At 41.5% G+C, this 12,134-nt stretch overlaps 1 protein-coding gene across 3 annotated transcripts in view; it reads left to right on the top strand.

The window, feature by feature from the left end:
* The window catches only part of PDE7B (phosphodiesterase 7B), a 369,290-nt gene that overhangs the window by 262,014 nt on the left and 95,142 nt on the right, over positions 1–12,134 (top strand). For all 3 annotated transcript variants that reach the window (XM_044924196.2, XM_025294489.3, XM_044924195.2), the window contains one exon: positions 9,338–9,421. In XM_044924196.2, coding sequence (XP_044780131.1) covers positions 9,338–9,421 — 84 coding nt within the window. The remainder of the gene's footprint in view (positions 1–9,337; positions 9,422–12,134) is intronic.

Below are 12,134 nucleotides of genomic sequence, written 5' to 3'. Positions count from 1 at the left end.
AATAATTCTAAACTAAAGTTGCAGGGTAATACAGTTAGGCAATAGAATATTGACTCTAACTTGGTGAAATTCCCCTTTGTCTGATTTTGACATGAAGTTCAAGGTTTTTTAGAAGAGAAGAGAGAAAGAACTTTTTTTCACATGCAAAGAAAACTTTATATTGTTCCCTGTGCCAAAAGCGTGGTTTCAGGACAACTAACTCCTGGTCCCTCTCTCTCCTACACACAAAGCTCCCTCAGCAGTAGCCCAGAAATGCACAATTAGTGCAACAGATCACTGGACAGGTTCTGAGTAACAAACAGCCTCACTCAAGAAAGTAAAGCAGAAGATAAAACCTCTGGGAGGGAAACTTGGGTCTCATCAGCCATCTTGGATCTCCGGTGAGCTCACAGTCCTCAGAACAGTCCTCTCTGCCTGACTTATCTAAACTGGCTGCCTGTCGTATCCCATAAATCTGTGGAGTGATTAAATTGCACAACCTTTCTCCTCTGTTTGGCTAGATCAATGTCTTAGGAGAAATAATTCACTTTGCTAATTGAGATCTGAAATATTTGAAGCCACCAGGGCTGAGGCAGGGCAGCCTGTTGAAGTGCTTGTGTGAAATTCGTGGATCTGGGTTCTCTCTGCCTTTGTTTTGCAAGTGTGTGGCAGTGACATGAGTTAGAAATATCTAAGGAAGTTCAAAGGACTACCTTTCATGAGCGCATCTTCTCTCCTGCCGTGTTTGGGCTGCTGAAGAGCATCTTTCTGACTCTACCACCATCTCATCTTCCTCGTTCATTGTGATGCCCTATAAACATCTATCCTGGGTTCCTGCAGCTGGTCTCATAGTCTTTTTCATTCATCTTAGATGCAATAAGAGCACAGTAGCTACTGCTCTGTCACTGTCCTACCTGTTTTCCCCACCCTGAGATGACCTTGACACCAAGACTGGGGCCGGAGTCTGGTTCTTGTCATGTGGCCCGTGTTTCAGCCACTGTAAGTTGTCATCGCTGTCAGTCTCCACCCTCTTTCCCAGTTACATAAGAGGCCACATAATGTCTGCTCCCTCCCAAGCTTTTATTAAACAGAGACAGCCTGAGAAGCCAAGTGGGCAAGAGGTCCATCCCGGAACCACGTCCCCTGGGAGGGTGAGTGGCTGTCTCAGCTCCCTGCCCATGTTGGCAGCTTTAAATACCCGAGGACGACATGTTATGTTTTCAGCCTGAAGGGGCAAAAGAGAAGCAGCCCTTTCAAAATAAGAATTCCCCTGCTGTTTGTTTCATTTTGGAACACAATAAGAACAGACCGAGGACACGACTCCGAGCTGTCAACGCTTCCTCCCTTGCTTCCACAGCACCTTTCGTTTGCCAGAAGGAAAAAAAAAAGTTGCTTCAGTTAAACAAGGGTCTCATGAATAGTTAAAATAATTGTTTAGCTTGGATATAAGGCCTTAGGTAAATAGATAATTGCTTGAGACTATGGGCCAGTAAAAGCAGCGTGGCAGGACACCATTTGACCTGTTCCTCAGACCAGTGGCCTCTGCTCCTCCAGGGACCATTGTTACTGAATCATTTTTCTCTTTGCAAGAACATATTGAAGCAATTTAATATCAGAAGGTGTTCCTGAAAGCAGGGAGAAGGAGCAAGACCTTTCTATATAAGAACTTATACTGAAAACATTCATTTTACCCCATTCAAGCTTTGCTTCAATAAAACCCTCAAGATACAGAATCTTTGGTTTGTATTTAACTTTTCATGTTGAAAAATTCCTGAAATGCATTGTTAGCCAACTTACAGTCGTCCTGACTCTTGCCTCATTAGTATTTTTAACAGGATTTTAGCCTTATTTTAAAGCAATGATCTACTATACCTAAAGGCCATTGTTAGGTTTATGAGTATCTGCTTCCCAAGCTTTAATTGTAGTTACAGCCAGAATAACCATTTAACAGAATCTTTCAAGTATGGGTTCTGTAGCTTGTTGTTGTTGCTGTTGATTTGTTTGTTTGGGTATCTTTGCTATCAACATGTTTCATTGTTATTTGTCCCTTTTTCTCAAAAGTGGGATTCCATCATTAAAAAAATTATCTTAATTCAGAAAGAAAGAAAGAATGTGAAAGTGGCTCAGTTGTGTCTGACTCTTTGCGACCCCATGGACTATACAGTCCATGGAATTCTCCAGGCCAAAGAGCTTGAGTAAATTAGTTGCCGGGTCGTTTGAGTTCTGCTGAATAATATTTTTAATAATTGCCTTCCATTTCTTACTTAAAAATAATAGATGTGTTGTTGATCCAGAGCAGGATTTGGTTGTCTTAGTCATACAGTCCATTTCCACTGAAGAGCTATTTGAATAAACATCTATCTGATTGAATCTCAAATTCATCAAGGGGCTGGATTTCTCTGGTATTTAGTTTCCAAGAAAAATGATGAATATATACTTGGTTTATGGGCAAAAACAATCAGAGCATACCTTATGCAATAAAAAGTTAATGTTTAACTCTTTATACAAGTTTTTTATCCTGATACTATAGAAGGATGGTTGGTGAAGAACATGGGGTTTGGAACCAGTTCTGAGTTTAACTCTCCACTCACTAGCTCTGAGCACAGACAAAATAGCAAATTTACATTGGCCTCAGTTTCCTCATTGGTGAATGGTATGCTGTTGCTGCTGCTGCTGCTAAGTCACTTCAGTCATATCCGACTCTGTGTGACCCCAGAGACAGCAGCCCACCAAGTTCCCCCATCCCTGGGATTCTCCAGGCAAGAACACTGGAGTGGGTTGCCATTTCCTTCTCCAGTGCATGAAAGTGAAAAGTGAAAGTGAAGTCGCTCAGTCGTGTCCAACTCCTAGCGACCCCATGGACTGCAGCAGCTCCTGCGTCCATGGCATGTTCCAGGCAAGAGTACTGGAGTGGGTTGCCATAATGGTATAATAATAATATTACCTTCTTCAATGAGTTGTTGGGTAGGTGATATATGACACAATGCATGTAAAATGCTCAGCAGAAGAATTCAATAGCGTTAACTGTTATCGTTATTCATTATTTTCAATAACGTTAACATGTTATTTTTCAGGCACTTGATAATTTCCTCACAACAATCCTGTGAGGTGTGGAAAAATGCTACATAATACAAATTTAAATATTAAAAAAATTGGACCTCGAAGTGGTTATTGATTATCCCAAGGTCATCCAAGATGGTGAAATGCTAATCCTTTCAGTAACAGGAGTTGCCTGATCCTAGTTTGCTGCTGCTGCTAAGTCATTCAGTCATGTCCGACTCTGTGCAACCCCATAGACGGCAGCCCACCAGGCTACCCCATCCCTGGGATTCTCCAGGCAAGAACACTGGAGTGGGTTGCCATTTCCTTCTCCAATGCATGAAAGTGAAAAGTGAAAGTGAAGTCACTCAGTTGTGTCCGACTCTTAGCGACCCCAGGGACTGCAGCCCACCAGGCTCCTCCGTTCATGGAATCCTAGTTTATCATCCCCTTTTTACACACTCTGCCACCTGGTGCTGTCTCCTCACAGTTTCTCTAAACCTAAAGTCTTACAGAATAACGGGTCATCTGTGCCTTAGACTTTCAGATGGACAAATGGAATAAACTGTGGCAGAGGCTTTAAAACCCACATTGATATTAGAAATTTTCTGGGAAAATAATACCATCAGAACTACAAAAGCAGGAGGAACTCTTTGGTAAAACTGAGAAGAAAATACTAGTGTAGAAGTGAATTCCAATTGATGAGCCTGAAACCCATAGGAAAAGCCCAAAAGGATGACATAGTAGGTAAACAAGTCCACAAGTCCAACCAGCTTTCCACCAAATGAAGACAGTCTCATCTCTGCATAGGTTTTCAAGTGTGTGTCTCTTACTATCACTTATAAAATATAAATTCATTTAAATGCAGTGCTGAATTTGTTGTATCATTTTTTTTTTTTTTGCTTTTTAAATTTTATTTTATTTTACTTTACATAATTGTATTAGTTTTGCCAAATATCAAAATGAATCCGCCACAGGGGAGGGTTCAGGATGGGGAACACGTGTATACCTGTTGTATCATTTTAAAATGGGGGCTATGACTTTTTTAACTTTAGAAACCAGGTGTGTACACTTCATAGGGCTAAAAATCAATGGTATTGAGGAGAGATCTTTGCCTATGAAGCTGAACAACTTAGATTTAAGGACTAACCCTGCTAATTGTAAGCTTCAGTTCAGTTCAGTCGCTCAGTCGTGTCTGACTCTCTGCGACCCCATGAATCACAGCACGCCAGGCCCCCCTGTCCATCACCAACTCCCGGAGTTCACTCAGACTCATGTCCATCGAGTCAGTGACGCCATCCAGCCATCTCATCCTCTGTCGTCTCCTTCTCCTCCTGCCCCCAATCCCTCACAGCAACAGAGTCTTTCCCAATGAGTCAACTCTTCGCATGAGGTGGCCAAAGTACTGGAGTTTCAGCTTTAGCATCATTCCTTCCAAAGAAATCCCAGGGCTGATCTCCTTCAGAATGGACTGTTTGGATCTCCTTGCAGTCCAAGAGACTCTCAAGAGTCTTCTCCAACACCACCGTTCAAAAGCATCAATTCTTCGGTGCTCAGCCTTCTTCACAGTCCAACTCTCACATCTATATCTGACCACAGGAAAAACCATAGCCTTAACTAGACGGACCTTTGTTGGCAAAGTAATGTCTCTGCTTTTCAATATGCTATCTAGGTTGGTCATAACTTTCCTTCCAAGGAGTAAATGTCTTTTAATTTCATGGCTGCAGTCACCATCTGCAGTGATTTTGGAGCCCAGAAAAATAAAGTCTGACACTGTTTCCACTGTTTCCCCATCTATTTCCCATGAAGTGATGGGACCAGATGCCATGATCTTCATTTTCTGAATGTTGAGCTTCAAGCCAATTTTTTCACTCTCCACTTTCACCTTCATCAAGAGGCTTTTTAGTTCCTCTTCACTTTCTGCCATAAGGGTGGTGTCATCTGCATATCTGAGGTTATTGGTATTTCTCCCGGTAATCTTGATTCCAGTTTGTGTTTCTTCCAGCCCAGCATTTCTCATGATGTACTCTGCATAGAAGTTAAATAAGCAGGGTGACAATATACAGCCTTGATGAACTCCTTTTCCTATTTGGAACCAGTCTGTTGTTCCATGTCCAGTTCTAACTGTTGCTTCCTGACCTGCATACAGATTTCTCAAGAGGCAGATCAGGTGGTCTGGTATTCCCATCTCTTTCAGAATTGTCCACAGTTTATTGTGATCCACACAGTCAAAGGCTTTGGCATAGTCAAGAAAGCAGAAATAGATGTTTTTCTGGAACTCTCTTGCTTTTTCCATGATCCAGCAGATGTTGGCAATTTGATCTCTGATTCCTCTGCCTTTTCTAAAACCAGCTTGAACATCAGGAAGTTCAGGGTTCAAGTATTGCTGAAGCCTGGCTTGGAGAATTTTGAGCATTACTTTACTAGCATGTGAGATGAGTGCAATTGCGCGGTAGTTTGAGCATTCTTTGACATTGCCTTTCTTTGGGACTGGAATGAAAACTGACCTTTTCCAGTCCTGTGGCAGCTGCTGAGTTTTCCAAATTTGCTGACATATTGTAAACTTCAAGCACTATAAATTCAGGCACTCAAAGTCAATAGACAAATGGATAAAGAAGATACAGTATATATACACAGTGAAACATTACTTAGTCAATAAAAAGAATGAAATTCTGCCACTGCAACAACATGGATGGACCTAGAGAATATTATGCTCAGTGAAATTAGTCAAACAGAAAACCACAAAAACATTTGATATTACTTATATGTGGAATCTAAAAATTAACAAATGAATATATATAGCAAAACAGAAAGACTCACAGATACAGAAAACAAATTAGTGGTTACCAGAGGGGAATAAGAAGAGGAGGGGGCAAGATATGGGTATGTGATTAAGAGAAACAAACTGCTATGTATAAAATAGAGAAGCAACAAGGATATATTTTATAGCACTGGGAATTATTGTCATCATCCTATAACAACATTTAAAAGAGTATAATCTATTAAAAACACTGAATCACTATACTATATACCTGAACCTAGTATGATATTGTAAAACAACTATACTTCAATAAAGAATAATGAAGTTTAAAAATAAATAAAGTCAGTCTACTGAATGCCTTTAAGGGGCCTGAGACCTGAGCTGAGACCAGTAGGGTGAAATATCAGTCCCTTCACCCTCTTTTCTGAGCCTCTGTTTTCTCACCTATAAAGTAAGAGGAATAATAGTGGTTCTCCTTACAAGGCTATTGTGAAGATCCAAAGAGAGAAACAAGAAAATAAATGTACTATAATGTCTGTGAAAGTGTTTTGTAAACTCTTTAGAGAGTTATAAACAAGATGTTGAAGAAAACCCAAGAAGAGAAAAACTCTTGATGTTTTGCTAGTGGCTTTCCTATAAACTAATGACCATCCACCCCAATGAATTTATGAAATGCCAGCATTCTCTTGTTTAATGCAAGATTATATTCATTATATTCATATTTTGAAATGTACTTTTCCATCCTTTCCCTCCTCCTCCCACTTTTATGTATTCTGTAAATTGTAACATTCTTTAATATCAATATGGCACTACATCAGATTGTACAAACCATTAAGTAAAGCATCAATATAAAATTTGCAAATCATAAGCCCATGTATATACAAGGGCCATCTGTGGGGAATATTTTAAACAGTCAGTCACATGAGTTATAACTGATGGAGGTCTCACCCAGGCCCTGGTAAACTCCAGGAGTTAATGAGAGAAGACTGTTCCTCCTCTTCACTCATAGGTGGAGGCCCTAGTGCCACCTCATGTCTGGGAAAGAGTGGTTTATGGAAGTGGACCCATTACTCCTGGAACTGAAACCTTCCCCAGTTCAAGTCTTCCAGAAATATATTGGGTCTCATATATTTTTACCTCTCCTCTGATTTCATGTTATATGTACTAATTGGTGGATTTGGTCTTTATATCTAATTTAGTCAATAGAAGACATTCACTTAGAGTCTGCTAAATACCAGACAAGAGGAACTAAAAAGCCTCTTGATGAATTTGAAAGAGGAGAGTGAAAAAGTTGGCTTAAAACTCAACGTTCAGAAAATGAAGATCATGGCATCTGGTCTCATCACTTCATGGGAAATAGATGGGGAAACAGTGGAAACAGTATCAGACTTTATTTGTGGGGGCTCCAAAGTCACTGCAGATGGTGACTGCAGCCATGAAATTAAAAGACGCTTACTCCTTGGAAGGAAAGTTATGACCAACCTAGATAGCATACTGAAAAGCAGAGACATTACTTTGCCAACAAAGGTCCGTCTAGTTAAGGCTATGGTTTTTCCAGTGATCAGGTATGGATGTGAGAGCTGGACTGTGAAGAAAGCTGAGCGCTGAAGAATTGGTGCCTTTGAACTGTGGTGTTGGAGAAGACTCTTGAGAGTCCCTTGGACTGCAAGGAGATCCAACCAGTCCATTCTGAAGGAGATCAGCCCTGGGATTTCTTTGGAAGGAATGATGCTAAAGCTGAAACTCCAGTACTTTGACCACCTCATGTGAAGAATTGACTCATTGGAAAAGACTCTGATGCTGGGAAGGATTGGGGGCAGGAGGAGAAGGAGACGACAGAGGATGAGACGGCTGGATGGCATCACTGACTCGATGGACATGAGTCTGAGTGAACTCCGGGAGTTGGTGATGGACAGGGAGGCCTGGCGTGGAGAAGGCGATGGCACCCCACTCCAGTACTCTTGCCTGGAAAATCCCATGGACAGAGGAGCCTGGTAGGCTGCAGTCCATGGGGTCATGAAGAGTCGGACACAACTGAGCGACTTCACTTTGACTTTTCACTTTCATGCATTGGAGAAGGAAATGGCAACCCACTCCAGTGTTCTTGCCTGGAGAATCCCAGGGACGGGGGAGCCTGGTGGGCTGCCGTCTATGGGGTTGCATAGAGTCAGACACGACTGAAGCGACTTAGCAGTAGCAGCAGTAGCAGGGAGGCCTGCCGTGCTGTGATTCATGGGGTCGCAAAGAGTCGGACACGACTGAGCGACTGAACTGAACTGAAATACCAGACAACACACAAAGCACTATGGAGAAATGCAAAACACAAAATATGATCCCAGCTTTGCAGGTGTGTAGAAGGAAGTAAAACCAGCATTTATTTGCAGGCAGCAAGTGTTATTTTAGATTCTCCAACCAATGGACTTTGAAGTGAGGCAACTGAGGCTCAGAGAAATAAATTTTCCAATATCACACAGGTAGCAAGTATCTGAGCTACGTTTATCCAAGGTCTACCTTGTTCTAATGTTGCTGAAGCTGAAGCTCCAATACTTTGGCCATGTGATATGAAGAGCTGACTCATTGGAAAAGACCCTGATTCTGGGAAAGATTGAAGGCAGGAGGAGAAGGGGACAGCAGAGGATGAGATGGTTAGATAGCAGCACTGACTCAGTGGACATGAATTTGAGAAAGTCTGAGAGATAGTGAAGGACAGAGGAGCCTGGTGGGCTACAGTCCATGGAGTCACAAAGAGTCAGACATGACTTAGCAACTGAACAACAACAAATGAATAAGTACTAGAAACTTTTAGCACCTGTAAAGGTGGCGCTAATGGTAAAGGACCTGTCTGCCAATGCAGGAGACATAAGAGACATGGGTTCGATCCCTGGGTGGAGAAGATCCCCTGGAGGAGGGCAGGGGAACCCATTCCAGTATTCCTGCATGGAGAATCCCGTGGACAAAGAAGCTTGGAGAGTTGGACACTACTGAAGCGATTTAACACACACTAGCAACTTTACATATTGAGTGTCTAAAGTACTAGGACCTCAATGGGCCCTGGCAGATCTAAGGCAGGTCAAATGATGCAACCTGAGAAGCAAAGAAGGTGGATGCCAGTCAGAGAAAACAAAAACAAAAACAAAAAACCTCTGCTGGACCAAGAGAATCAGAACTGTGGGTAATTAAAACTTCTAATTAGAATAAAAGCTCTAATCCCAGCATACTATTTGTCCTCCAGATTAAGATGCTTCATCTTTATGGCAATAGGAAGAATAAGAAAACTATGGGAACTTTGTAAATTACCAAAATGTTCACAGACCTATCTTCCAGACAGATATAAAGGCACGCTGCTTCACTGGTTAGAATATTGCCAAGTCCATTACGCTCAGCATTCGTTAAATATCCCTTTCCACATAGCGCTCTCTTAAACAAGGTGAATGGAATCATTTTTCTCCTGATATTTGGTGTTGGTTCCAGTGACATAAGTGGGTAAGAGGATTTACAGAGGAAAAGTGAATACACTTGGCAACGTTTTCAAACATTTGTTTGGATTTTGTTTTCTAGGAGATGTACGACTGAGGGGTCAGACGGGGGTTCCTGCTGAACGCCGCGGCTCCTACCCATTCATCGACTTCCGCCTCCTTAACAGTGAGTAATCAAGTGTACCTGGAAAGGAACAAACGTTTCCTTTAAAAAAAAAAAATTTCTCACTTCCCTCTGAACTTCAAAACCCTCGGAGGTCTGCCTTCCTTCCTCTGTGTCTCCCCTCCCAATTGCAAATTAACCCTTGGTCTTTAGATTTCCTTCATAGTGAAGTCATTCCGCCCAGCCCTACCTCTCAGAGCTTGGGCGGCAGTGGGGTGTCCAATGAAGTCGTGTCAGCTTGAAAAACGTAAATCTTCAAAACAGTGAAGCCCTATACAAGGAAACGATTCCTTTCACTATCCAGGACATTCTCTCCACCTTCAGCCAGGACGAGACCAGATGAGATTCTATTTTATTTTAAAAACTCCACAGGGAAACCTATTCTACCACTGCCCTTAGTAACCATCCATTATCTAATTTCCCTTCTTTATCTAATCTAAGTCTCTGAGGTCCCTTCTTGCATTCCTCGTAGAACTCTTCACCGTGGCAAAGTCGTTTCAGTCTATACTTGCTGCTGCTTCCTCCATTATGACTACTTAAGAAGTTCATTTATTGCTACCTTTCCACTTTATATTTTATTCCTCTTTCTTAGATTTGCTCAACCTCTGGTTCATAATTCTCTTAATCTCAGGTTCCTCTGGAAACCCAAACCAGTAACAGTCACCACTCCAGGTTTCATGTCTTTTATTACAATCATCCTTCACTTTGGACTTGGGGGTAGGGAATGAAGAAAAATGAATATATTTCACAACTTACTCCAAGGTTTTCAGTATTTGGTTCTCATATCTCTTCCCATCCATAAATTTCAAAGTGCTGGGTTGTACCCACAAAGTATTACTTTTCTTTGGCATAAACAAGCTTAACTCAAGATGTAATCTGATTTATCTTGACCCCTGAAAATTACTAGAAGAAACTGGAACTTGCTATTTCTGATCCTTAGATCCTCCCAAGATCAATGAAGGATGGACAGGAGTGTATTTCTCCTGGCTTGTTCACTTCCCATATCAGTGTGCAATATCTGTTTTTGCAGTTCTTTCAGAGACACAGAGATTTGGAGTAACTCTTTCCATACTACAGACAACCTCCCTCACCCATTCCCTCAAAATTGCATTTTAGAGGATAGAATCCAAGTCACTAGACTAATGCAATTTTGGTCACAGCCTATGAGGAGCTCCAACAGTGTCTCCTGTTGTTGCTGTTGTTGTTTAGTCGCTGTTGTGTCTGACTCTTTGAAACCCCATGGACTGTAGTCTCCAGGTTCCTCTGTTCATGGGATTTCCCAGCCAAGAATACTGGAGTGGGTTGCCATTTCCTCCTCCAAGGGATCTTCCTGACCGCAGGGTTCAAACCCACATCTTCTGCTTTGGCAGGCAGATTCTTTACTGCTGAGCCACCAGGGAAGCCAACAGTGTCTCTTAACCCCTCCTTATAACCCTGAATGGGTTGTTCCAGCTACCCGTGGAAGTTACCCCTTGAGACAGCCTCTAACCTGTATGGATTTCTAGGTCCCAGGCATATGGCTTCACCAAGGAGTATAGGGATGAGCAAGGGCCTAATTTACTGTCCCATGTAGACTAGGACCCTCAACAGCACCACATACTGAAGGTTAGAGGCAGAAAATAACCAAAAAACCTCTTTTCAATAGTAAATGAGATGTTATGTCATGGGTTCTAATATACAGGATAAACAAAATAGGAAAATAGGAGACATTTCCCCCTATAATTCCAAGGTTCCACATGATAAACTCTTTTTTAAATTTTATTTATTCTAGTATTAATGAGCAACATCAACTGCTAATAACGGTTATCTTTGCAGGTGGAACTATGGAATATTTAACTGTCTACATCTTAGGCTTCTGTAACACTTGGATTTTTCAACACATTGTTTTACTTTTTTAAGCTGAAAAAATTGGAATGTAGAAAAAATTTCAACAGAAAGTCAATGTAGATAATATTTCATTGTTATATTATTCACAATATAATAGATCATCTGTAACCAGGTGCTTTCCTCTCTTCCCTCTGCTGCGGATCTGCCAGGATCTTCCTGGCACCTAGACCCAACCTTAGCCTCCTTCTCCTGACCCAGGCTGCTCTCTGTCCTCCATCCCCATTTCACCTCGCCTGTTGCGTGTGACCTCCCACCCATTGAGTGGCAGTGTTGGCCATCCATCTTATAATTCCCTTTCTCGTCTGTTTGCACTCCACTCTGACAACCCTTTCACTCATTCCTTTTTATCAGTAACATATGCTAAGGCAATATTAATTTGCCTTTGCTGTACTTTGTTTTATAAGTTATCTCAATTTTTCTCCTAGATACAAAAAAACCTCATCCCTACATAGTCTCCAAGTTCCTAAATGATATTCTCTTGATAGTTGTTGACCTTTTAGTAGCTCCTGTTAACTTACTGAATAAAGGGTCTCCTCAAAAAGATAATATTAAATAATTATAAATGTCAATCATCCTCTTCATTTAACTGAGCAGCTCAGACAGAACTGAAGCCCTCTGAGACTTTTCCTTATTTGTGATACTACCCATTCCATTATCTAGAAGCAGTGACATTATTGTGGTCACTCTCCACAGTTTCCTTAGTCTACAACTAAAGCAGCTTGTCACTAAGTAGCAGCAGATGTGTGGCTATCTGTGTTATATAGAGTCACATAGGATATATGTGTCATATCTCCTACTGCCTTACAGTATACAATCTACTTAATTCTCT

The sequence above is a fragment of the Bubalus bubalis genome, chromosome 10 (genome assembly GCF_019923935.1).
Source record: "Bubalus bubalis isolate 160015118507 breed Murrah chromosome 10, NDDB_SH_1, whole genome shotgun sequence".
Classification (NCBI taxonomy): domain Eukaryota; kingdom Metazoa; phylum Chordata; class Mammalia; order Artiodactyla; family Bovidae; genus Bubalus; species Bubalus bubalis.
The sequence above is the reverse complement of the archived record's forward strand: the minus strand, read 5'-3'. Positions and strand labels throughout refer to the sequence as shown.